We start from the raw sequence: 25349 nt of genomic DNA, 5'->3' as shown, positions 1-25349 counted from the left end.
GAGCGGGCTTCAGGCTGTGAATCACCTGCTGCCTTCATGACACAACCTCTTGCCTCTCCTGGCTCCGGGCCCCAGAGCCACTGTGGGCGCCTCTTCCCCTGATTTCAGTCTTGGCCACAGCGCAGGCTGCTAGCACTCTGGTGCCTGAGACCTTTGTGTCTCAGTACCAGCGGCCTCAGGCAGAGCAGCCACCCGCCCACGGCCTCCCTGGGCAGAAGCGGCTGTGGACGTCTGGCTGGTGCAGGGTGAGTGCTGTGGGGAGGGTGCTGTGTGGCATCCCGGGTGCGGGTCTGACTAGTGAGGGCCAGGAGCACTGGGGTGGTGGGCCTGGTGCTGCGGGGGTGCATGGAGACGGAGATCCTTTGCTCCCTTTGCTCTTCTGGGAGGAAAGTGCTGGTGGCCCAGCAATCGCTCCGTGCTCAGGGCGTGGGCTCAGTGGTCCCCAGGATGACCCGCCGAGGTTGGGGGTGGTGGTGCCCAGTTTCACAGACAAGGAAATGAGGCCTCGGGTCCCCGGATCTCACAGCTTGGGGAGGCCCAACTGGGGGCAGACCCGGGCGTGTGGACTCCAGGCACACACGCTGGGCCACCAACGGCTGGATGAGGTTGCTCTCTGTGCCCCTTTCCCCTCTGCCCTGGCTTCAGGGAGTGGGCCCTGATCTCTCCTCTCTGTTAACTTCTGCCGGGCTCTCTCCTGCACCCCAGGGTCTGATCTGCTTGAACACGGGTTCAGGGGCATTTGGAGGCTTGCGCCCCGGCCCAGAGCCCAGCCCTTGGTGTATAAAGTGGTATTGCCAGGGAAGGCTGGGCTGCAGGGTCTGTGAGGATCAGACATCGTAGTGGGGGGGGGTGTCTCCGAGGCCTTTGTGGCTGTTTCAGGCGCCCTCTTTTCCCCACTGTGAGCTGGGAGGCAGTTGGTGCCCACCCTCTGCACAGCCTCCAGGGATCCCTTTGTGTATCTGGAAAAGGGAGTGGGGAGTGTGAGGGGGTGTTCACACACAGGACGATGGGGTAAGTGCCTAAGTGGCAGCAGGAGCAAACCCACCCAGGTGGGAGAAAAGATTGGGTCTCCCCGGAAATAGTCGAAACTTTCGGAGGTTTGAGAATCTTGGTGCCACTGGCACCGGCCACGTGAGGCTGCTCACCTGTAGACAGGTGAGGAAGATGCCGGCTCACCTGGGGCAAGAGGTGAGGAAGGTGAGGTGGCCCCACTGTGTGTCGGGGGGAGGGAGCCCAGCTTCACTCACAGCCTGTTGTTTCGCAGGATATATGGGAGTCCTTCACCTCCCTCAGGGAGACAATTCAGACGTTCCCCTCAGCTTTCTTTATGTCTCCATTGTGCCCTCTCATTGTAAATGACATTCCCAGTGGAGAAGATACAGACTGTATGGAGAAGCATAAAGAAGGAAAAGAACAACACTGCCCCAATTCTAGAATACGGGAGTGAGTGACGTGCTGTCTGACAGAGCTCCTTCCAGTTATTTTCCTCGCCTAAAAAAAGCTTCATGAAATCATATTCTTCCCCGTTTTAATTTCTGTAGCATTGCTTTATATCATAAGCATTCCCCTTGTCCCCAGAGCTGTGCAAACAATCAACTGTGATGGTGACATAAGGTCTGTATAGATGCCCTAGCGCTGGATCTTTAAGTGGCTTCTGATTAGTCGCTGTTGTAAATAATGCTGTTTGGAACATCTTTCTGCATCCATCTTGGTTCCCATTTTAGAATATTTCCTTGGGTTGGATTCCTAGAATGGTAACCACCGGGCCAAGGGGCATAAATATTTCAAAGGCTCTTGATAGGATTTCCAGGGAGCTTTCCAGAGAGCTGCCCTGATATCCAGACCTCACCTTGCGGGTCTGTCTCCCTGAGGCCTTACCAGCACTAAATCTGCTTGTTTCACAACACTGTTGCTAATTTAATAGGCAAAGTGGCACCTCACTGTTCTCTTTCGTCTGTGGTGAAACTGTTAATGGTTTCTTAACCACTCCTATGTACTGCTCTGTTGCTGTGTTTGTCCTAAAGCAGCGCTTTGCCTCTTCTTGACTTAACCCTGAATGGTAGTTTGGACTTTGTACGGGGCCTTGTCCCCACCTGAGATCTGCCTGTGGCCCCGAGCAGAGCAGGCATTCGGTGCCCAGGACGTGGTGAGGTCGGTGCTCTCTGGTGTGTGTGCCATCATCCTCTGCCAGGGCGGTGGGCTCCAGCGGCTCCCCCAGGAAAGAATGCCCCTCCCAGTGGGCCGGTTACATGAGGCAGATCTCACGGGATCAGGCAGCTAGTGGACCTGTGAGGGGGAGATAACGGGGTGATATCCGAAGTTCAGTGCACTTCAAGTAGCCGTCAGTAGAGAAGGAGCCTTCTGCCCCGTGTGAAGTCACGCTCCTGAAGTCTGAACAGAGGCTTTGCTTCCTGAGACGGCACATTGATGCAGGCTGACTCCTCGAGAGCTCTGTCGTTACCCTTGTTGCCTGACCAGGCGGAACCCCAGTGGAGGGACGCAGGGGCCAGTGTGGCGCAGGGAGGTTCTAAAAGCCAGGCTGCTGGGCCCCACCGCGGGCACCAAAGGGAACTCTGACCACTGCACACCGAGGGCATGCAGGATTGGTTTAGGAGCTAAGTGTTGAGAAAGTTATTAGAGCGCTGGGGTGAGCTTGGGTTCTGTTTGGGTTTGACTTTGCTACCGTCGTCAGCCCCCCAGGGAATGTTGAGCTTGGCCAGGAATTGAGGAGGGTGAGGCTGCTGGCTTTTGTGTGGGGCCGCTATGGGACGGGGTGGGGGTGGGAGCTGGGACCCTCACTCTTCCTGGGAGGCCTTCTTTGCTGAAACTGCTCTAACCCGGCTCTGACTTCCCAGATGCTGAAGTTCCAAACCGTCCGTGGGGGCCTGAGGCTCCTGGGTATCCGCCGAAGCTCCACTGCGCCTGCTGCCTCCCCAAATGTCCGGCGCCTGGAGTATAAGCCCATCAAGAAAGTCATGGTGGCCAACAGAGGTGAGTCCCTTGGGGGAGCGAGAGGAGCCACGTGTCCAGCCCACCCTTAGCGTTCCTGTTCTGCCCTTGCCCTGCGCTCCAGCTCCCTGCCTGCTTCTGCTTCTGTAAGGACCCAGGAATCTAGCGTCTTGTCTATTTCCCCCTCCCTCCAAGGTGAGATTGCCATCCGTGTGTTCCGGGCCTGCACAGAGCTGGGTATCCGCACTGTGGCTGTCTACTCAGAGCAGGACACAGGCCAGATGCACCGGCAGAAAGCAGACGAAGCCTACCTCATTGGCCGCGGCCTTGCCCCGGTGCAGGCCTATCTGCACATCCCAGATATCATCAAGGTGGCCAAGGTGAGCCGGGCTGGGCCCGCGTGCTGTGCCTGCCCCCCAGGCCAGCCCGCGTAAGTGTCTGTGAATAAGGCGATGGGTGAATGAATGAATGAATGAATGCATGCGTGCGTTCATGCACCAAGTGCGGTGGGGGGAGGTGCATGAGCCTCGGGGTTGGCTCTGGGCCTGTGTGAAGGCATTGGAGAGGTGCTGCGCTCCTCTGACTGCTCCTGCCCACAGGAGAACAACGTGGATGCAGTGCACCCCGGCTACGGGTTCCTGTCGGAGCGAGCGGACTTCGCCCAGGCCTGCCAGGATGCTGGCGTCCGGTTCATTGGGCCGAGCCCCGAGGTGGTCCGCAAGATGGGAGATAAAGTGGAGGCCCGGGCCATCGCCATCGCTGCAGGTGCGTGTGGCAGACAAGCCACTGGGGACCACACGGCTCAAGAGGGGCTGTCCAAGGAGGGGGCTGGTGGGTTTGGGCAGGGATTCTAGCCTGTTACAGAGGACCCACATGCCTGTCTCCCAACAGGTGTCCCTGTGGTCCCTGGCACAGACGCCCCCATCACCTCCCTGCACGAGGCCCATGAGTTCTCCAACACCTACGGCTTCCCCATTATCTTCAAGGCCGCCTATGGGGGCGGGGGGCGTGGCATGAGGGTCGTGCACAGCTATGAGGTGAGCAGAAGCCCAGGGCTGGGAGCAGAGCAGGTAGCCCAGCTGACCTGTGAGGCCAACCACAGAGCAGACCCCGGGGTTCTGAGAGCGGGTGGGGGTCCTGCAGAGGGTGAGACAGAGCTTCAGGACCCAGTGTCTGTTCTGCTTGCCTGCCCGCTCAGGAGCTGGAGGAAAACTACAACCGGGCCTACTCGGAGGCTCTGGCCGCCTTTGGGAACGGGGCGCTGTTTGTGGAGAAGTTCATCGAGAAGCCGCGCCACATTGAGGTGCAGATCCTGGGTGAGTGGGGGCGTTCACAGGGCTGCCGCCCAAGGGAGGAGCCGAGCAGGCCTGCTCTTTCTGGGCTTACGACAACTGGTCTCCAGGAGCTGTCCCTCAGGAAGAGCCTCCCCCAGGAAGGCAGGCTGTGGAGGCTGGACTCGTCAGGGCCCAGGCCTTGGTGGTGGCAGTTTCTCTCCTCACTGCCCCGACTGCTGGGAGCAGGCATTGATTAGCCCCAATAGTTGTATGGGGTTTGGTGGGTATTTAGAAAGTGTTTAGATTCCTGGAGAAGCTGAGTTTCCCTTTCACTGTAGGAGACCAGTATGGGAACATTCTGCACCTGTATGAGCGAGACTGTTCCATCCAGCGGCGGCACCAGAAAGTGGTCGAGATTGCCCCTGCTGCCCACCTGGACCCCCAGCTTCGGACTCGGCTCACCAGTGACTCTGTTAAACTTGCTAAGCAGGTGAAGGGCAGGGGGCTTCGGGGACAGTCTCCCACGTGGAGATAAGGAGCCTATTCCTAGAGGCTCCTTCTGAGCTCCTGCCAGCTTAGGCCTCTTGCCAGGGGTCCTGTCCGGATGTGGACAGTGTGCTAGGGGGCAGGGAGGCCCAGAGTGACTGGCTCTGGGAGGGAGGGGTAAGGACTGTCTGGGAGGAGAAAGGGCTGACACAGGGTCCTTGGGATCCTCACTGTGTGAGAGCAGAGGTGCCAGGCCCAGAGACCAAGCCTGGAGTCCAGAAAGGCTGAGAAGAGGGAGGGAAAGAGGCCCCTGGCCACTTCCTCTGCACAGATGGGGTTTCTGCTGGCACTGACTAACCCCTGAAACAAAAGGAATGAGATTCAGTGGATTCTGTCAAGATTAAGAAACATTATTAAGGCATTTCTTCTCATTCATTCTCAGTCGTCCCCCGCATCACATTTATTGCCCCCCATTGAATCCTCAGGTCCTCCTCTGCCAGTCTTTGTTCTACTGGGGCATGGAGGCGGGAGATGGCAGCTGGCTCCCCCAGCAGTGACTTACCCCCAGGTTCGCCCTGGAGAGCACCTGCTGTGGCCAGGCCTGTAGCAGGGGTCCTGCTGGCTGTTCTTTGAGCCCACACCCTTGCAGAGTCCAGGCATCCTGCCCCCACCCCTGCCTCCCTTTCCTGGGGCACCGAGTGAGAGCATCTTCTCAGATCCGCCTTCCCAGCAGATGGGGTAGGCCCTGGTCCTGCTCTCCTTCCAGAGCTGTGCTCCTTCAGACCTCTAGTCGGGCAGCAGATGATTCTGTGACCTCCCCCAGCTGAAAGACAGGGTCAGTGCTCTGCAGAGAGGTCTTAGCCACAGTTAATAAGAGGCTTGGTTACGGTCTAATTTAGAGTCGACATTTGGGTTACTTCATAAGAAGAGTAATCTTACTTGGAGTTGGGTCTAATTTATTGGCATAGGCCACGTGTCACTCTATAGCAGATTGGAGGGAGTTGACTGAAGACTGTTCTGTGGTTTTGGTAGAACCAGAGTGAGACGGGAATGAGGGTTGGATCTTGCATTAGAATCATCACTGTTGGTTCCTCTCAGAGGACACCTCTTTGGGTCATGGCCAGAGGTGGTGACGAGTAGAGCAGAGGGGAACTTTCTGAAAACCCTCTGAGAATGAGAAGGTCCAGCAGAGGCGAGGGTAGGCATGGTGGGGCCTGTTCTCTGAGGAGAGGGTGCCGAGTCTGGGGCCGGTGACACCTCCTGATGTCTTGCCCCAGATAAGCCAGGTGCAGCCGTCAGAGGCTTGGTGAAGTCCTGGGGAGCCGGCCAGGCAGGGGCCCAGCCATGGGCTGCATGGGCTGCAGGCGCTTGCCCCACGGGACAGGGCTGGTTGTGCCATCCGTTGGGACAGGGCATGCGGCGGTCTGTTCCTTTTGGAACTGGCCCGATGGCTGTGGGTGAGTTGGAGTGGCCGCCAGGCCCCATCAGTGCGGCCCCCACTGACCCGGCCACCCCACAGGTGGGCTACGAGAACGCGGGCACGGTGGAGTTCCTGGTGGACAGACACGGCAAGCATTACTTCATTGAGGTCAACTCCCGCCTGCAGGTGGAACACACTGTCACCGAGGAGATCACCGAGTGAGTGGGTCGGGGCGCGGTGGGGGCGTCAGCCTCTGGGAAGGGGCAGCTTCCAGGTTTCCAGTAAAATCCGCATCAGTGGCTCCTTGGGAGCTCAGCGCATCTCTGCTGTGCTAGGGAGCAGTCAGGGATCTAGGTACTTTTTAAAAAATTATCATTAGAAAAGCATTACATGTGGGGTGCCTGAGTGGCTCAGTGGGTCAAGCATCCGACTCTTGATTTCGGCTCAGGGCATGATCTCGGGGTTGTGGGATGGAGACCTGCATCTGGCTCTGCGCTGGGCATGGAGCCTGCTTAAGATTCTTTTGCAAAAAAAAAAAAGAAAGAAAGAAAAAAGAAAGAAGAAAGAAAAAAGAAAAAAGAGAAAGAAAAAGAAAGAAAAGAAAGAAAGAAAGCATCATATGCCTATTGTAAGAATTAAGGAGTAAATAAAAAAAAGCTTCAGACCCCCGCCCTAAGAACCCGGATGCTGAGGCGGCTCGGCCGGTGTGCCGGGACAGGGTCCGACCTCCCGTGTTTCAGACGGGGAGCCGGAGGCTCAGGCCAAGGGAGTTGCCGGCCCAGCGTGGCATCGCCGGTACCTGCTGTAACTCTCCTGCTTCTGTCCCCTCTTTATTTATTTTAACATATAAGTAGTGTGACACAATTGAGATGTTATGTGCAGAATTTCTGTTCTACTTTTAAAATTAATATTAGTTGAAAGCATCCTCCAGGCCACTGTTCTTTCTAGAACTGTAGGTGTGTATGTCTCGTAACTTAGGTACGTAGCCCTCCGTTGCTAGACAGGTCGTTTCTGGTTTTTGCGGCTGGTAAGGGTGGTCAGTTACCATCTTTGTGCCAAAATCTTTCCCTTCCCCTCTGAAGAGTTCTGGGGATAGACACCAGTGGCTACCTGAGCGAAGCCCACTACAGGCTCCCAGATTGCTTTTATCGGTTTGTGCTCCCACAAGCATTGAGTAGAGAGATTGAAGAATCTGCCCGATTTATAAACCACAGTTGTTTCAAGATCATATTTTGAGCCATTGAAGTGTGAAGCCCTGGCTTGGGGCCAGTCCATCTCACCCTGGAACTTTTCTGACAGTTTGTTCCTTCCCCGGCGCCCCCCTGAGATTGAGGATGCTGTGGGGGCTCCTGCCTTTGCCCGGCAGGTGCACAGAGGCTTCCAGACTCCTTGTTCTCTCGAGGTAAAGGCTGCATTGAGGTGGATGCTCCAGCTTCAGATTCTGGCTCCACGAGACTTGGCCCAGTTGTGCCGCTATAAACCTGTCAGTCTCGGGCCTGCCACAAGCCTGCTGTGTTAAGGATGGAAGTCTGTGCTTGCTCAGGAGTACGGGTTTTGTGTCAGAGGGCCACAGACCAGGGTGCAGGTTCCTCCCTCACCACTATCCACGCAAAGCTTGGGTGAGCTGCAGCCTCTCTGACCCTCAGGCTCCTCCTCTGATGGGAACGACAGACTGTCAGAGCATCATGGTGGAGATCAAGCTTGAAAAGAGCACAGCCTGAATCCGTGCTGTGTGGACGTGGGGATGCACGGTAGTCATCGTCGCTACTGTCAGGTGCTCTACGGGGCACCGGCGCAAATCTGCCGGTGCCGTGTGCAGGCTATACCTGTCACAAGCCTCAGTGACAATATATTTGAAACCTTGAGTTCTTGTTTTTTTGAAACAGCTGTTCCACTTGGACCTATCCTGTCCTTAGGAGCATGGCAGTCAGTGAGGCTGAGCTGATAAAATCATGCACATTTGGAGAGTTTTGTGCACTACGGTCTTCTCTGGGGTGGGGTCTCGGGCACAAGCCCAGCCGCGGCACAGATCCCGGGACGACAGCACCCTCACCGCGGCACATCCCCTCGTGGGCCCTCCCAACAGCTTGTGGTTCCCATTTCAGCAAGCCCAGCGCTCACAACCCTGCTCTCTTGCAAACCGCCCCCTGCCTCTGTCAGGGTGTAGTGCATACCGCTCTCCGCATGGAGCGTCTGAGGCTTCAAGTCCAGCTTGATCAAGGGAGGGTTTGGGGGAGGCGGGAGGACAGGGAGACCCTAGGGAAAAAGTAGGGCAGAGTATGGGGAGGGGTCATTTGGTGGCGGGTGCCACAGTGGGTAGATGCAGATATGTCAGCTGGCCCCTGTCCTGCTGGCCACCTCCTTATTCAGACTGCCTGGAGTTTTCCGGCCCCGGTGGGCACAGGGTGGGGGCGGCTGGTCTGGCTGGATGGAGCCTGCTACCTGGCCTGGTGAAGAGTCAGCAGGCAGGGGTGGGGACCATCCATGGCCTGCCTCACACTCTGCTCCTCCCTGCCCCCCTGTAGTGTGGACCTGGTCCATGCCCAGATCCACGTGGCCGAGGGCCGGAGCCTTCCTGACCTGGGCCTGCGGCAGGAGAATATCCGTATCAACGGCTGTGCTATTCAGTGCCGGGTCACCACGGAGGACCCTGCGCGCAGCTTCCAGCCAGACACTGGCCGCATCGAGGTACGCCAGCCTTCCCACGGAGCACGCACTGGCCTCGGTCTGGGCGGGGAGACCCTCCTGTGGGCCCGGCGGGGAGGGAGAACCCTCGCTTGGGCCGGCTGAGGGGACGCAGGAGCCGCCTCTGTCGAAGGGTAAGGGAGAGAGCGTTCCAGGGGCAGACTGCCATGAACACAGGTTAAGAAAACAGCGGGTGAATCATGCGGAACAGGGAGCAGACCGGTTGGGTGGAGCCAAATGTAGGTTCCCCAGAAACGAAGCCCAGGCTCTTGACTTTGGCTTTTTACGACAGCCCAAAGAGTAGTGGCCTCTGTCCTGCCTTTGGTCTGAGGGAGTGTGGTTGGCAAGGCAGGACCCAGGGGTTGCTGCAAAGGCCTGGGGCCCAGATGTCCCAGTGGAGGGGCCCTGCTGAGCAAGGGGTCCATTAATGATCAATGGGGGAGCCAGGGAGATGGCGGAGGGCAAGGAGGAGGGAGGCTCGGGGCCGCCAGGTGCTGAGTGGGCAGACGTGGAGGAGGGCCCTGCGGTGCCTACGGCCCCGGGAGTATCTCCTGCACCCCTTCTCTTTTCTCAGTGCAGACAGCCCTCCCCTGTGCTCCCCGCCCCTCCCCACTCCCAGCCAGCTTGGGGCAGGCGCCCTCTGAACTGCTGGGGTGCCTGTCCCCTGGCCCTCTAGCTCACACTGGCTAAGAATACTTCGCAGCACTGCTACCAGCTCTGCTGCGTTACTGCTCCCCATCTGGTGTGAGCCTCTGAGGAAGCAGGACGTGTGCAGGAGCTCAGGTTCTGGCCCAGGGAGAGGGCCAGGATGATGTGGAGACAGATCCTGGGCTTCTGAGAAACAAGTGATGTGGGGAGGGAAAGGCAGGATCTGGATTCTGAAAGTTGCAGAGCTGGGAGGCTTGAGGCAGAGAGCTGCCACTGGAATTCCATTTCTGGAACGATCCAAGTCCATGAGTGGGGGCCAGCCTGAAGGCTGAAGTGCTGTCCAGCGGGTGAGGGGGGGCTTCTCTGCCCTCAGCGGGGAAGGGGCAGCCCTGCGACGCGCCACTGCCTTCCTCCACCTCCACTTCCAAGTCCTGGCTCCTCTGAGCCTGGTTTACCACAGAATATTTTTAGCTGACAGTTCCTGCTCACAGCTGAGTGTTCACCCTTAAATATTTTATTAAGTCCCTTTTTATCGAACACAGGCCTGTGTCCCTTAGAAGCGGAAACAAGGTGTGGTGGGTGCCCCAAGCCCCCTGGGCTGTCCCTCCAACTCCCCATCCTCCTCCCCCTTGCATCACAGGGATCCCCTGGTTTGGGTGCAGGCCCTCCCTGCAGGGACTCACCCCTGGCCCCATCACGGATGTTTACATGTGTACCTGTTAACCCCAGACATCCCGAACCTCTGTCCTCCCAGGACCCTGTCTCCATCCAACTGTTACTGAGGACCTCTGCCGTCCCCCACGATTGTGCCTCCAGGACCCCTCCTTCTCTGCCCTGCTTCCCTCTCTGGGCATGCACTTGCTCTCCTGAGAGCTCCGCGTCTGGCCCTTCTCCCCGCTCTTAGTATCTCCTCTGCCTTCCCTCCTTTTCCCTCCCATTCTCCCCTTTTGGAAGGAAGGAAAAGTGGGGGGACACTGAGGCCTTTCCCATCACTTCACTGTGATGTTAAAACAAAAACCCCTTGGCCTGCCTTCCCTCCCTGCCCTGCTCACATCCTGCAGTGTCCCTGTTACCAGTCCGGTTTTCCTTGTTTGTCCACGCCCTTGCCCAGCAGGCTGGGAGCCCCATGTGATCAAGGACCCTCTTTTAGCTGCTCACCCCAGTGCCTGGCATGTGGTGGGGACAAATGTCTGTGGGATGAATGACTGTGAGAGGCGAGAGGGTTGGTCAGGCAGGTGGGTGGAAGGTTGGGGGAGGATCCGGCCCCTGCCTGCCTGGGGTCCCTCTCCATGCTCCGCTGAGCTCTGCTTCAGCCCTGGGCTCTGGGCCTGCAGCCCTGGGGCTGGCAGGGCAGGTCCTCCCTTGGACCCTGTCTTGCCCCCTCCCCTGCCAGCTCCTCTCAGGAAGAAGGAAGCTGTGACCGTGTGGCAGCCAGAGAAGGTGGGATGCCCCTGGCTTCACTGGTGGAAATGAGGCAGAACTTCTCTAGCCAGACTTGGCACCCTTGTGCTAGGCCCAGCACCCTGCCACATCCACACGTGTCCAGCTTGGGCCGGGGGCCACATCTGGACTCCTGCTCCCGACCCAGTTCCTGACTCTGCTCACCTCTGCCCACAGGTGTTCCGGAGCGGAGAGGGCATGGGCATCCGCCTGGATAATGCGTCTGCATTCCAAGGGGCTGTCATCTCTCCACATTATGACTCCCTGCTCGTCAAAGTCATTGCCCACGGCAAAGACCACCCCACGGCTGCCACCAAGATGAGCAGAGCCCTGGCCGAGTTCCGAGTCCGAGGCGTGAAGGTGAGAGGCTGGAGGCTCTGCCTGCCTTCTGGTCGCTCTCAGTCCCACCCCAGTCCCATCCCTTTGCTGCGCGTGGACTCTCTGGCTGTTCTGCCTCTGCTCGTGCCAGGCCCCTCAGCCGCCCTGGGGGTGGGCCTGGGCTCCTCAGGTGCTGGGGGACCCTCGGCCAGAGCCGGGAGTATTGCTCCGGGGAGCCCCACGCTCCTTCTTGCCCTCGTGTTCAGTCCGCATGTTACAGGCTTCCCTTCTAGAAATTCTTTTTTTTTTTTTTTTTTAAAGATTTTATTTATTCATTCGATAGAGATAGAGACAGCCAGCGAGAGAGGGAACACAAGCAGGGGGAGTGGGAGAGGAAGAAGCAGGCTCATAGCAGAGGAGCCTGATGTGGGACTCGATCCCATAACGCCGGGATCACGCCCTGAGCCGAAGGCAGACGCTCAACCGCTGTGCCACCCAGGGGCCCCCCCTTCTAGAAATTCTGATCCCACAGGTTGGGTTGGGGGCCCCAGAGCCTGCGTTTTGAACAAGCTCTCCAGGTAGTTCTGAATCCCAGGAAAACCCTGGGTGAGAGAGCACAAGGCTGTGTGGATGAGGTCACTTTGCATAAAATGAGACCCCGTCTGCCCTCACTGCCCTCGTCCCCTGGCCTGGCGCGAGCATCGTGTTGAGTGCCTTCAGGACAGCGGGGAAGGGACGCTGTAGCTGGAGGCCTGAGCGAGGGCAGAGGGAGGCGCTGGGCCCAGCCGCCAGGCAAGGCCCTGAAATGCTCTCTGCCCTCTGGGTTCCCCATGTCTGTAGCTGGAGACGAAACCCCAGCCACACTCTTTCTTGTCCTTGAGGCCAGCACTGCCTGAGTCCCTGTGGGCATCCCCGGGGCACATGCTGTCAGCAGACACTCTGCAGCACAGGGGGGCGGGGAAGGGCTCTGCCCTTAGTGGGCTGTGCGCCCAGGCCCCCGGTGAGGGGTGGCTGCTGGGTAGGCCCGCTCCTCGTCCTATCCTGGGAGGGCCCAGGGGATGGTGCCCAAAGCAGAGGATGCCCTCCCTGGCCTGTCATGCATGGTGTGCCCTGGGGTGCTGGCCGACGGCCCCTTCATGTCACCCTCTCCTCCTGGCTGCCTCCGGTCCTGTCTGGGGTCCAGGCTTGGCCGGTGGGGTCAGGGCCTGTGGGAGGCACTGTCCTCTCACGGTGCCCTTGGCCCGTCCTCTCACTCGCTGGTGCGGCTCTGTGGTGTGTCCTGGCAGGGCCCTGGTGGGTGCAGATGCCTTTTGCAAAAGCACTTGGGAGGGAAAGAGGGAGGAAGGGAACCTGCGGGGCCAGTGCTGGGTCAGCTGTCTCCCCTCAGGCCCTTGGTCCACCTCAGAGCGGATCGCTGTTCCCCAGGCATTGGGGTCTCTGTGCTCTCCCATGGGAAGCCTCAGGGCTCCTGGTCTAGGGGTTGTTTGCTGCACACGTACAAAGATGTGTTGTGACGTCCTGTGTTCAACCTGCTGCTCTCTGAGGGGCCTTGGTGTTCCCAACATGGTGTCCTAGGGGTGCTTTTGGGGCTGGGTGGCCAGTATGCAGCATGACCCCAGTATGGGGCCCAACTACCGCACCCTTCACCCGCCTGCCCTTGTTGCTCTGTCGTCCTTACCAGTGCCTGCCGCTGGCCCCTGTGCTTGTGCCCCCAGGCCATCGGACCCTCCACCAGTCCCCAGCCTGGCAGGCTCTTGAGGACGTTCTGCCCTAGAGCCCTGAGGGCAGAGAAGGGAGGCTGGGCCGTAGGGCTCACAAGGAGGAAGGTTGGGAAGGCCAGCTGCAGGACATGAGTTTCTGGTTCCTTGGGGCACCAGAGTCCTCCTGAAATGTGCACCCTGACTGGGCTCCTGGCTCCTGCCACATATAGAGCCTCCCGCACCTGGCCCCTGGCAGCTCCTTGCTCTTTCTCGTCTTGTATGCCATGGGCCCCCCTCCCCTCAGCCCCGTGCCTCCTCTAGCTTCTCCCCACGGCCCCTTGGAGGGTTCACGCTTTCCTGCTGTTCTGTTGAGGACCTTGTTTCATTTATTTAAACCAGGATCTCTCTTGGGCCACATCCAGGTGTGTTCTGCGGCTAGGAGGGCAGGCGCACATGTGTGTGAACACTGTGCAAACCCACCAGTGTGTGAGCTTGGCCAGCACACGTGTACATGCCCACGTATTGTTCCAGTTCTCCCTGGGCTGCGTCCTGTGCCCTTTGGCACAGTACCATGGCCACCACGGCCCCGGGGAACCATCACAGGCCATAGGGAGCCCATGTTCACCCTCCACAGTGGGGCCCAGGCACCTGCATGTTCTTAAAGCATCTGGGGTGCCGCGTGCCACGGAGAGCCACACGTCTGCCAGCATGGGTGTCTGGAGCAGAGATCCCTCCCAGCTGACACTTGGGAGCCCTGGTCGTCCAGAGGCTGACAGAGGCTGTGCCTGGGGCCAGAGGCCAGCAGGGATCTTGGGTCGAGAGGAGGCAGAGCAGGGCATGCTCACTCCCCCCAGACTGCAGCTTCTCGGGGTAGGGAATAGAAGCAGGGCAGTGACCCTGCAGGTGTGGCCCCCCCCCACTCCCCTTGGTGTTTGCCCCTCCAGTGTCCAGCAAGGGTTTGACTCAGTCTTTCCAGACAAGCCCAGAGCAAAGCCACAGGGGGTTGGGGAGGGGGCATCAGTGGAACACTGGGAGCTCAGGGCCTCTAGCACTGATGAACCTTCCAGAAGGTCTTGGGGCTGATAGGGCAGTGGGATTCCAAGACTTTTCCAGTCCCTCTGGGATAACATTTTACAAATCCAGAAGATACTTTGGGAGATGGTGAATGAGGTTGTCCCCTGTGGAAGCCATGAGGACTTTCCTACTGAGAGTGTTGCCAGCCAAGGTCCCTTCATCCTGAAGGGCTGTGCTGTGGCCCCCGTGCCCCTGTTGCCACTCTGTGCACCCTGGCATCCATGCTTCCATGAGGATGTCACATCTTGTCCACGTACAGATGCAGGCACAGGGCCCAGAGAGCTCAGGCACAGTCCTTCCCCTTCTCGAGGGGCTGGTCCGGCTCACCTGGGACAGGAGGCCCCTGGCCCTTAAGATGAGGCTGAGGGCACCCTGGGCCGTTTGGGCCACCTCTATGGGGCTGGCAGCCCCAGGCCTGACCCTGTCCTGTGTACCTCTACTGGCCCACATGTCCCCCTGCCCTCTCAGGGAGCCTAGCAGGACAAGACAAGGCTAGCACTGAGGTGTACCCAACAATTTTATTATAAAGAGAAACAAGACTCCCACTTGGTGGCTGCAGCCCCTGCCTTGGTGGCCGTGAGCACCTGTCAGAAGAACGCAGGTCTGGAGGCCAGAACCAGGGAAAGGGCCCCCTGTCCTGCCAAGTATAAAGGGGGCCTGAGGTACCGAGGGTAATCAGGAGGGACTCCCAGGCAGTGCTGACCCACCAGGCCCAGCAGCTACCCGCCCCATGCCCTCTGCCCCTTTCCCGGCCTGTCCTGGGCTGACTCCCTTCCCATCACACCACACTCTCCTCCAGCTGCTCCGTGCTGCCCCCCACCCCCCGGCACCCTGCCCCGAGCAGCCCCCCATGCACAGAGTGGCTCCTCCGGGCCCAGGCCCCTCCAAGGCGCCTGGCGTAACCATAGCACCCGCCGGCGTCTCCCAGGTCCAGGGAGCAGCTGCGTTGGGGCCGAGGTGGTGGGCTCCGCGGTGGGTGGGCCTTGGGCGTGGGGCTGGGGCCTCCGTTGGTCTGGGATTGGACGTGGCTGAGCTTGAGGGGGAGGCGGCCATTCCCGGCCCCCCGGCCCCGAACCAGCAAGGCCACAGTGAAGACCAGTAAGGCAGCCACCAGCACACCCCCCACAGCCACAGTCAGGGTCCCGCCCAGCACGTGAGCCTGCAGGGCGTGGCACAGGGGTGCAGCCGGTAGCGTGGAGAAGTGGGCACAGCCCAGCAGCCTGGTGGCTGTGAGGTCGGAAGGCCCGGCGGCAGGTGACAGGGCCAGCAGGCAGAGGTCATAGTCGGCACCAGGAACGAGGTGCTTCAGCAGGAAGTGGTGGCTGGAGGCCGGGACAATCCTGCGGGCAGGGGTGAGTGGTCAGAGCCCAGGTCCATGCTCTTCCCTAGACACCACCCCTCACCATCCACCCCTCACCACAGGCTCCCAGATCCCACCTCAGAACACTCGCCTCCCCTAGGACCACATGGCCCACATTTGTTCACTCAAGAAGGCAGAGAAGCCAAGACAGGCATGTGTGTGTGCGGCTGGGGACAGTGCATGGGACGGACAGGCGCGTGTGTGTGGACGCACGAGCCCCGGGCAAGCCAGGGAGGTGGTGTAGAGTCACGTGGCCGGAGCTAGAAGGAAGGCGTGCGCGTGGCCCAGGCTCGTGCTTCCGCACACAGACCAAACACCAGGAAGCCTGGACTGGGAGACCTCCTGGGGCACTTCCCACCTCCCCCTGCAGGCAGCTCAGAAGCTGGGGAGTGGTGTGTGGAAGCGGCAGAGTCCCGGAGGGGTGGGGAGGGGCTCAGAGGGCAGCTGGGAGCAAAGCTGGGGCTGCGGGCTGCAAAATGCGTCCTCACCGGTAGATGAGGGTCTCGTCCTCGCTGCTGTTATACTGAATTTGGAACATCCACACGGGGTCTGCTGGCCGTCCCGGCCCCCAGCTCACCAGCCCTGAGGTTGCGGTCACCTCCGTCACCTGCACAGCTGGCTCAGCCTCTAGTGTCCCTTCGCCCTCGGCAGCAGTGCGGGCTGAGGCAGCAATGTCCGAGGGCCCCGGGCGGCCCCCATCAGCACTGCCGTTCCCGCTGTGGGGCAAGGCCAGCACCCGGAGCTCTACCCGGGCTGTGGCCTCACCGGCAGGGTTGGTGGCAATGCAGGTGTAGCCCCCTGCGTCCCCGGAGCCCGTCACCCCAATCTCCAGGGTCCCGTTGGGGAAAGCCCGGGCTCGGGAGGAGTTGCCAACCAGCCGGTCATCGGGGCCAACCCAGTGCATGGTGGGTGCAGGGTCGCCAAGGGCCCGGCACCGCAGCGTGGCCCGCTGGCCCTCCAGCACCCAGAGGCGCTGCGTGTGGCGCGCGATGAGGGGGGGCTCACAGGAGAACTCGCCCTCGGGCACGGCCCAGAAGTAGCGACCGGCCAGGCCCGGAGGGGAGGCGCATGTCTCTAGGTCGTCGGGCCGGGCCAGCCGCCGCAGCCACAGCAGCTCACAGTTGCAGTGCAAGGGGTTCCCGCTGAAGCTCAGCACCAGGGGGGCAGGCGAGGCCTCTGCGTCGCGCCCCCGGGAAAAGAGTGGGTCGGGCGCCAGCGTGGCCAGGCGGTTGGAGGTGAGGTCGAGGCGGGAGAGCTGGCTGAGCTGGGCAAAGGCGCCCGGGGGCAGTGCGTCAATGAGGTTGTGGTCCAGGTTGAGGGTGTGGAGGGCGGGCATGGCACCGATGCCAGCCCAGGGGACCTGCCGCAGGTTGTTGTAGGACAAGTCCAGGTCCTCCAGGCTGTCCAGGAAGTCGTCGAAGGCCCCGGGCGAGATTCGGCCCAGCTGGTTGCCGCTGAGGATGAGGTGCTGCAGGTTGACGGGGCCCCGGAGGCTGCCGGTGCCCAGCTCAACCAGCCTGTTGCCGTCCAGGTGCAGAGAGCGCAGGCTCTCCAGGTCCCCAAAAGCACGGGCCCCGATCCGGGTGATGGCATTTCGGGACAGTGTCAGGTCCACCAGCCCTGTCATGTTTCGAAAGTCTGGCGGCCCCAAGGCCTGGATGAAGTTGTCAGCCAGCCGCAACTCCACTGTGCGCCGGTCCACGTTGGGTGGCACAAACAGCAGGCCTCGGTGGGCACAGAGCGTGCTGAGCGACTCGGACAGGTTCTGGCAGACACAGGGCAGTGGGCAGGCGGCCGCTCCGCTGGCCAGCAGCAGCAGCAGGAGTGGCGGGGCCATGGTGAGCGCCCTGTAGGGAAGGGCCAGAGCCCAGGCACAGGTGGGGCAGGTGCAGGTGCCCACTGTGCCCGCGGCCCAGTCCCAAAGGCCGGCTTCCAGAGCCTGGCCTGGGTGGGGGTCAGGGTCAGAGGCACCAGGGGCCCCCCAGGGCTGAAAGAAGGCTGGGGCCTGCAGGGCCAGGCCCCCCAGAGTAAAGGTCACATTTCCCAAGCCGATGGGGGGCTCCTGGCTCTGGGGACAAGGTGCAGCATGAGGCAGGAAGCGGAGGTGGGCACTAGAGCAGGGAGGGTCCCGGAACTTCCTTTCTCTGGCGTCTCCAGGAACCGCCAGCCCCCTCCCTTCGCGCCATCCCCTCCCCCGCCAGGGAAGGCGCCCCCCCGCCCCAGCCCTTCCGTGGCTCGTCGCCCCTCCCTGGCCAGCCACTGCTGCTGTGCCCCGAGGCCCCCTCACCTGGTGTCTGTAGCTCAGGGGGCGCGGGCCGGCCTCCCCGCGGGCCTGGCCAGCCGCCGCCGACTCCAGGCGGCTCTCCCGCGGCGGCGAGGCCAGGGGCTGACCGGCCGCCCGCCGCGCGCCCTCCTGCCCATGGCGCTCGGGCCCGCGGCCCCGGCTCACTCGGTTCCCGGCACCTTTTCCCGGCGGCTCGCCGCGGCGGCGGCGACAGGCAGGCGGGTGCGCGCCGGCGAGCCCGCGCTCCGCGGACACGCACGTGGAGGGCGGACAGGGAGGGGCGCACGGGGATCCACCCGGGCCGGCTGGCTCCCGAGGTCACAGGGACACGCGGCCACTGCAGCGCCCACGGGTGGCTCCCGGTCACGCCCGAGGCCCGGGCCGGCGCGGGCCCGCCGCGCAGTCCCCCGGCGCTGCCGCAGCGCACTCACCCTGGCACAGACGCGCGCGCCCCCGGCCACCCTGGCGCCCCGGCATCCTGCACCGCACGGGCGCCGCCGCCGCTGCGCGAACCGTCACTCTGCAGACAGCCAGACAAAGCGCCAGCTCGCGGGCCCCTTCACCATCTCCCAGAGACGGGAGCCTTTGTCACATGTCGCTGGGCACCCTCCCCAACACACCCACACATGCCCACACACCCACACGTCCCCGCACCCACAGGCAGGGCCGGGCGCAAACCCGCACTGTTGTTGGGACCCTCACAGAGACACGCTGAAGGTCATAACCGTTCTGCATCACCGAGTCACGTGGAGGGTCCCCAACGGGCACGGGGCCTGGGTGGGGGTGAGGGGCTGGGGCGACGCCCCCGGCAGGCCGGCTGCGGGGTGGGGCGGAGAGGGCTCAGTCTCCAGGCTGGCGCCTTGCCCCGCCCCTCCCTCCCCTTCCCGGGCTCCCTGCCCCGCCCGGCACGCTCGGGAGCCAACCGGTCTCCGCCTCCGGCCCGATTGGTCTGCGCTGCGCCGTTTCCCAGCAGGCCGGCGGTGGCACGCTGTTTGAAGCTGTGCGTCAGTGGTCCTCGCCGAGCCGCCAGCCCCTCCCTCCCCCTTCTGCCCCTGTCGGGCCATTTTCCTGGGAGAGCAGCCCAGGGTGAGCTCGTCTGGGCTGAGAAAGGGCTCCTGGCAGGGGTGCGGTGAGGGGAGAGTTCCCGGCTTCCCCCTGCAAGTGCCGGGGCTTGGGTGGGAGCGCTGAGTGCTGGGAAGCAGGTAGCGCGCTCTGGTCCTTCGGGAAACAAGGCAAGTCGCCACTTCCTCCGGGTATCTCCTAGTCCTCAGGCTACCTGGACACCCCCCCACTCCCGTCCTTTTCCTTTGCCTTTTCTCCAGACGTGATTCCTAGGGGCTGGGTGTGCTAGGACCCCTGGGAGTCGGAATTCTGATTCTGCCTGGTACAGCAGGTAACCTTAGGCAAGTTGTTTAACCTGCTGAAATACTTTAGCCATCTTGGCCAAGGGTTATGTGCCCTATTCATAGGGCCGAGAGGAGAGATGTAGCCTATCCACCTGTCAGCTGGAAGCCATTCCTAACTGTTGCCACTCCCGGGGCATCAGCTGTTGCATTCATAAAATAAAGGCACTGGATTCTAGCCCCGGTCAGCTCTGATGCTCAGTACCATGGGGTATCTTCGTTCCTCTCTTAACCTTCAAGAATGTTTTCATTCACTCTAAACTTGCTTGTGATTCTACTAGCATCCATCACAAGCCACTACTGAGAGTTGGAGTACATCAGGAACCAGATGGGCCTGTTCCTGCCCCCATTGAGCTCGCAGTACATAGGGCTGGCAGATCCCCCACAAAATCACAAAGGTGGAGGGGCCTACAAATGGGATGTGGGGTGGGACAGGGGAGGCCTCTGAGAATCCCTCTCAACCCCTATGTGGTTCTGGGTTTAGATGGCTTAGTTGGTTTTATCTTCCCAAATGCCATGCCTTGGTCCAATTGAAATGTCCACGTTATTTAGGAGGGGTTAGGGACTAGTCTCAGGGACAGATAGGCAGATCTGTCACACCAGAGAGGCATGAGGCAATGTTGGTTGGGTCCCACTCTGCAGTGACAGTGGGGGAGGCACCCTTCCCATTCGGACCTCCAGGAGATAGGAGTCCTGGGGGGGAGGAGAGGGACAGGTAGAATTTCTCAGAGTAGCAGCAGGGTCCAGCAGCACGAGTCCCTAGTGAAGTTGCGAACAGAGGTCGTGAGTGGGTGACTCGGAGATGCCTTATCTGAAGTGACAGCCGTGTGGTCACAGGCGCATGCATGCTCGAATTCCACCCATGGGGCCTGGCGGTCACGGGACATCACACCGTCCTGGCTTCCAGGCCCCCGTGTGGCCTCTAGGTTGGACTTGCCCGACTCCAGCTTCATGCTGTCACCCAACAGTTCAGCGAGCAGAAGTGAGGGCCCTTGTGCACAAAGCAGGCGGACGCATACGTCAGGCAGCACCCCTGCCCCAGAGCGCTCCCAGGGCTCCCAGGTGTAGGAAGAACGCAGACAAGCAAAAGCTGAGGCCTAGGGAGGCGGCGCTTTCCAACAGCTGATCCCACAGAAGCCTACTAAAAAGGGGGAGGGTCCAGCTCTTGGGAGTGTGGGAGGTAGGGACAAAGGTCTTCAAGTTCAGACTTCCAGGAAGAGCCTGCCTGGCAGGCGCAAGGGTGCAGAGGCACGAGAGCGCAAGGCAACTCTGGTGTGGCCGGAGGGGGCCCTGACTCGGAAGCCTGGCAGAAGGCATGGAGACAAGGGGTCAGAGTCTGGAGATGGACACGGTAGAACCCTCTGGCTTGACCAGTGAGTGACACAGGAGTGGGTATTTGGGGGTGATGGAGTGTAGATTTGGGTAACCAGGGGTACAGTGAGCGCCCAGTGGAAGGCAGAGGAGCATCGGGTGAGGGAAGCTGACTTTGGACTTGAGCTTGTGTGAGGGCCGCACAAGGAGAGGTGCCCAGGAGGCATTTCCACTTAGGGTCTTGGCTCTGGAGCTGGAAGCCCAGGATGAGGTCACCCAGGGAGAATGTGCTGTGTGAGGAGAAGAGGCCCGGTGACAGCTCTGAGACCTCCATCCCGCAGGGGTGAGAGGAGCCCCCAGTGGGGACTGGGGAGGAGGAGAGCAGGTCTTGGAAGCCCAGGGCCAGGATGTCCTGGTGGGAGCTGTCAGCAAGTGAAAGGTGGGCGAGGGCCCACAGGAGTTAGCCACCAGGATGGCCCTTAGTGAGGATACCCAAGTGTGGCTGCTGGGGGGGGGTTGCAGAGAAGGGGGTGGTTGAGGGTGGGGACATCTGTCAAGAAGCGTGGCTGCTTTATGTCATGGTGCTGTGGGAAAGGCCTGACCCGTTTCCTGGGCTGTGTGGAGGGGAGGTGCTTACTTCCAGATCCCTGAGGAAGGAGGAGGTGATTCAGCACATGCTCTGGGGCGAGCAAGACGGGGGGAAGTGGGCTCAGCCCCCTAACAACTTAGGGGACTCTGCCAGGATAGGGGGTTGGTGAGGAGATGGGGAAATGTCGTTCCGCAGGGAGGCCCCAGACCTCTGCCTAGTATCCTGGGGAACATGGGGAGCTATGCTGGCGTAGGGTGGCACTTTCAGCCTCCTCTTTCCCCGTCCATGCTACACAGTGACACCTTCCCACCCACCTCTGTCCTGCAGACCAACATCCCCTTCCTGCAGAACGTGCTCAATAACCAGCAGTTCCTGGCAGGCACCGTGGACACCCAGTTCATCGATGAGAACCCAGACCTGTTCCAGCTGCGGCCTGCGCAGAACCGGGCTCAGAAGCTGCTGCACTACCTCGGTCCGGCCCCGACACCGCCCTGCTCTCCCCTCCCAGATGCCTTGCTCCCAGCTCCTGCCTAGAAGAGCTTCCTAGCACCCACTGTCCCTGCCCTCGTGGTGGTCCTGCACCCTCCTCCTCTGCTTCACCTTCCCACCTTGCCCGCCTTCCTTGCCGCTGATCTTAGAGATGCCCCCTTTTCTGTCCATGTGGCCCTCAGTAGGTCCCCACTGCCTGGACCCGGGAGGCCCTAGCTTTGGAGAGGACTAGGGGTCCTGGAGAAACCCCTCCTCCCCAGGCCCATCCACTGCACTTCTGCCCTCAACTTGGACCCTCCCCACCCTGTCCTGATCCCACTACTCACTCTCTCCCTAGGTCATGTCATGGTGAACGGCCCAACCACCCCAATCCCCGTCAAGGCCAGCCCCAGCCCTACGGACCCTGTTGTCCCTGCAGTGCCCATAGGTAGGTGAGATTCATTCTGCCAACTCGGGGACACAAAGAGGAGGTTGCTGCCTGAAGGGATGCTAATGCCCAGGTCTGCCCTAGGCCCACCCCCGGACGGTTTCAGAGACATCCTGCTGCGGGAGGGGCCCGAGGGCTTTGCTCGAGCTGTGCGGAACCACCAGGGGCTGCTGCTGATGGACACGACCTTCAGGGATGCCCACCAGTCACTGCTGGCCACGCGTGTGCGAACCCACGATCTCAAAAAGATTGCCCCCTATGTTGCCCACAACTTCAGCAAGCTCTTCAGCATAGAGAACTGGGGAGGTAGGCTGGAGGAGGGCTGGAATGTGGGACGGCACCTGGCCACCGGCCATTCCAGAAGCTAGAGATGTTAACATTGAGGAAACCGGTGAGAGGTGAACAAGGCATGGTGTTCATCCGTTCAGCAGTGACTGGTGCCCACTCTGGGCTTGCCTCACAGAGCTGAGACCCTGGTAGCCCAAGGTCAGGGAGGAACACCAGCCTGTTCGTGACAGCACAGAGAACTGGCGGCAGGGCTGTGAAAGGGGGCCCAGCGGACACTGACCCTCAGCTGCACTGGGAGAGCAGCAAAGGGAGAAGTCTGCAAGGGCTGGGGCAGGAGTGTGAGGGATCCTGAAGACGCGCGGGACAGGGTGAGGGCTGCAGGCTTGGGCCGCAGAGCTGCGAGGTGTGCTGGAGTCCCAGGGGACGGAGGGGCTGACCTGGGCCTCTTGGTCCCTGTGCAGGAGCCACGTTTGATGTTGCCATGCGCTTCCTGTATGAGTGTCCCTGGCGGCGGCTGCAGGAGCTCCGGGAGCTCATCCCCAACATCCCATTCCAGATGCTACTGCGGGGGGCCAACGCTGTGGGCTACACCAACTACCCCGACAACGTGGTCTTCAAGTGAGCCTGGGGTCGGGTGGGCAGACGCTGTACCGCGTGGCCCAGCGGGGGCCGGGCCACACTGCAATGGCCTGTGCTCCCCGCAGAGGGTGGGACACCGAGCCTCGTAGCTGCACCCAGCAAGGCTGCTCTCTGGCAGTTTCGTGGAGTGCAGAGTCATAGTTGGAGAACGGGAAGGACCTCTGACTCATGGGGGCGGTGGAAGCCTCAGGACTCCTTCGTTCAGTGCCCTTTCTCCCTCAGACTGTCACTCTTGCGGAGAATCTCCAGCTGATTCTTCTGACCTGGGCAGACTGAACTGCACTGTACAGATCGACGGGCAGGACAGCTCTGCTGCAGCCCAGGCTGCCCCAGAGAAGGCCTCGGCCACACCCGGGCGGCCCCCCACACTGGCTCTTTGGGTGCCACTCCCCCTGCCAGGCCAGAGCCAGAGAGGGATGTGCAGCGAGGAGTGAGATGGGATTGACCCTTGGGCTCTCCTACCCGCTCAGGTTCTGTGAGGTAGCCAAGGAGAACGGCATGGACGTCTTCCGGGTCTTCGACTCCCTCAACTACATGCCTAATCTGCTGCTGGGCATGGAGGCCGCGGGCAGTGCCGGTGGTGTGGTGGAGGCCGCCATCTCCTACACCGGTGACGTGGCTGACCCCAGCCGCACCAAGTACTCGCTGCAGTACTACATGGACTTGGCTGAAGAGCTGGTGCGAGCCGGCACCCACATCCTGTGCATCAAGGTGCCGGCCCCGCCCCACCGCAGGACTCCTCCAGCTCCTCACCCATCTCCCCCCAGCCCCACGTCCCTCCCTCATCATGCCCCCTTCCTTACCGCCTTTCTCTTTCCTTCTTGCGCCAGGACATGGCAGGGCTGCTAAAGCCCATGGCCTGCACCATGCTGGTCAGCTCCCTCAGGGACCGATTCCCTGACCTCCCACTGCACATCCACACCCACGACACATCAGGAGCGGGTGTGGCAGCTATGTTGGCCTGTGCCCAGGCTGGGGCTGACGTGGTAGATGTGGCGGCTGACTCCATGTCCGGGATGACATCACAGCCCAGCATGGGGGCCCTGGTGGCCTGCACCCGAAGGACTCCCCTGGACACAGGTAGGAACCGTGGGAGTCCGTGGCCACTCCCCTCACAGCTGTGGCCCTTAGCAGTCCTAGTGGAGTCTGGCCTGTGTTAGAATCCAGCTATTTCCTGACCTTGCCTTCATCACCCACATCTGAGACGGGACCTGAGCTGGCTCTGGGGTCCTGGGAGGAGCACCTGGGAGCTTAGTGTATTCTCCTGGCCTCCCTGCAGGGGTGCCCCTGGAGCGTGTGTTTGACTACAGTGAGTACTGGGAGGGGGCCCGGGGATTGTATGCGGCCTTTGACTGCACAGCCACCATGAAGTCTGGCAATTCGGACGTCTACGAGAACGAGATCCCAGGGGGCCAGTACACCAACCTGCACTTCCAGGCACACAGCATGGGGCTTGGCTCCAAGTTCAAGGAGGTCAAGAAGGCCTATGTGGAGGCCAACCAGATGCTGGGCGACCTCATCAAGGTGAGCTAGGCCCAGTGCTCTTATCCCTGCCTCTGGGCCTCCATAAGATGCCAAGCATTGTAACCCAGGGGCTTTTCTTCTCAGGTGACACCGTCCTCCAAGATCGTGGGGGACCTGGCCCAGTTCATGGTGCAGAATGGGCTGAGCCGGGCAGAGGCTGAAGCCCAGGCAGAAGAACTGTCCTTCCCCCGCTCTGTGGTAGAGTTCCTGCAGGGCTACATTGGTGTTCCCCACGGGGGGTTCCCTGAGCCCCTTCGCTCTAAGGTAGGAAGGCCCAGCACAGTGTGAGGGTGGAGGTTGGGTGTAGACATCAGGCTTGACCCTCCACTTTGCTCCCCAGGTGCTAAAGGACCTGCCAAGGGTGGAGGGGCGGCCTGGCGCCTCCCTCCCTCCACTGGATCTGCAGATGCTGGAGAAGGAGCTCATAGAGCGGCATGGGGAGGAGGTGACCCCAGAGGATGTGCTCTCAGCGGCCATATATCCAGACGTCTTTGCCCACTTCAAGGACTTCACTGCTACCTTTGGCCCCCTGGATAGCCTCAGTACCCGCCTCTTCCTGCAGGGACCCAAAATTGCAGAGGAGTTTGAGGTCAGTGGCTCTGGCACCTATCTGCACTCCACCCCAGCACCCCTGCCCCTGCATCCTTAAGGGCACCACCACATCTAGAGCTCTAGGCTTTGGCTTGGCTGTCACCCCACCTCACAAGCAAGGAACTGAGACCCAGGGTTGGGGGATTTGCCTGGGACTGGGTCGGGCAGCTGCTCTACCCAGACTTGTGTGTTCTGTTGTCCCCCACCCCCCAGCTCTGAGCCTCCGTGCCCTCCCTGCAGGTGGAGCTGGAGCGGGGCAAGACACTGCACATCAAAGCCCTTGCCATAAGTGACCTGAACCGGGCTGGCCAGAGGCAGGTCTTCTTTGAGCTCAACGGACAGCTGCGGTCCATTCTGGTCAAGGACACTCAGGCCATGAAGGTACAGTCCCTCCAGGGCCAGCCAGGCGGTGGGGATGGGTCGGGCCTGGGCCTCATGTCTTCTCCCTTC

General features: G+C 61.0%; 2 protein-coding genes across 5 annotated transcripts in view; one reads left to right on the top strand and one right to left on the bottom strand.

Annotated features, from left to right (window-relative positions):
• The window catches only part of PC (pyruvate carboxylase), an 89357-nt gene that overhangs the window by 63363 nt on the left and 645 nt on the right, over window positions 1-25349 (top strand). Inside the window, exons 1-20 of one of the 4 annotated variants that reach the window (XM_040639476.1) lie at window positions 166-245; window positions 2856-2991; window positions 3145-3329; window positions 3549-3714; window positions 3841-3986; window positions 4148-4265; window positions 4562-4713; window positions 6229-6347; window positions 8655-8817; window positions 11080-11262; window positions 21269-21413; window positions 21768-21857; window positions 21942-22163; window positions 22607-22763; window positions 23255-23495; window positions 23615-23864; window positions 24064-24308; window positions 24393-24572; window positions 24649-24897; window positions 25140-25280. In XM_040639476.1, the coding sequence (XP_040495410.1) occupies window positions 2856-2991; window positions 3145-3329; window positions 3549-3714; window positions 3841-3986; window positions 4148-4265; window positions 4562-4713; window positions 6229-6347; window positions 8655-8817; window positions 11080-11262; window positions 21269-21413; window positions 21768-21857; window positions 21942-22163; window positions 22607-22763; window positions 23255-23495; window positions 23615-23864; window positions 24064-24308; window positions 24393-24572; window positions 24649-24897; window positions 25140-25280 (3288 nt within the window). In that variant the 5' untranslated portion in view covers window positions 166-245. Of the gene's footprint in view, window positions 1-165; window positions 246-2855; window positions 2992-3144; window positions 3330-3548; window positions 3715-3840; window positions 3987-4147; window positions 4266-4561; window positions 4714-6228; window positions 6348-8654; window positions 8818-11079; window positions 11263-21268; window positions 21414-21767; window positions 21858-21941; window positions 22164-22606; window positions 22764-23254; window positions 23496-23614; window positions 23865-24063; window positions 24309-24392; window positions 24573-24648; window positions 24898-25139; window positions 25281-25349 lie in introns of those variants that run through there. The other 3 variants (XM_040639475.1, XM_008709065.2, XM_040639477.1) reach the window with 3 other exon arrangements.
• LRFN4 (leucine rich repeat and fibronectin type III domain containing 4) lies at window positions 14494-17191 on the bottom strand. The gene is made up of 2 exons (XM_040639479.1): window positions 15843-17191; window positions 14494-15334 (listed from the first exon to the last, which is right to left on the bottom strand). Exons 1-2 carry the CDS (start codon window positions 17189-17191, stop codon window positions 14773-14775), a joined length of 1911 nt encoding a protein of 636 aa, XP_040495413.1. The 3' UTR covers window positions 14494-14772.

The sequence above is a fragment of the Ursus maritimus genome, unplaced genomic scaffold (genome assembly GCF_017311325.1).
Source record: "Ursus maritimus isolate PB19 unplaced genomic scaffold, ASM1731132v1 scaffold_23, whole genome shotgun sequence".
Lineage (NCBI taxonomy): Eukaryota > Metazoa > Chordata > Mammalia > Carnivora > Ursidae > Ursus > Ursus maritimus.
This window is presented reverse-complemented; position numbering and strand designations above follow the sequence as displayed.

Coding starts and splice junctions, on each gene's coding strand:
- LRFN4 (XM_040639479.1), bottom strand. CDS start 17,191: ATGGCCCCGCCACTCCTGCTGCTGCTGCTGGCCAGCGGAGCGGCCGCC. Junction 15,335..15,842: donor GACGAGACCCTCATCTACCG/GTGAGGACGCAT, acceptor CCCTGCCCGCAG/GATTGTCCCGGCCTCCAGCC.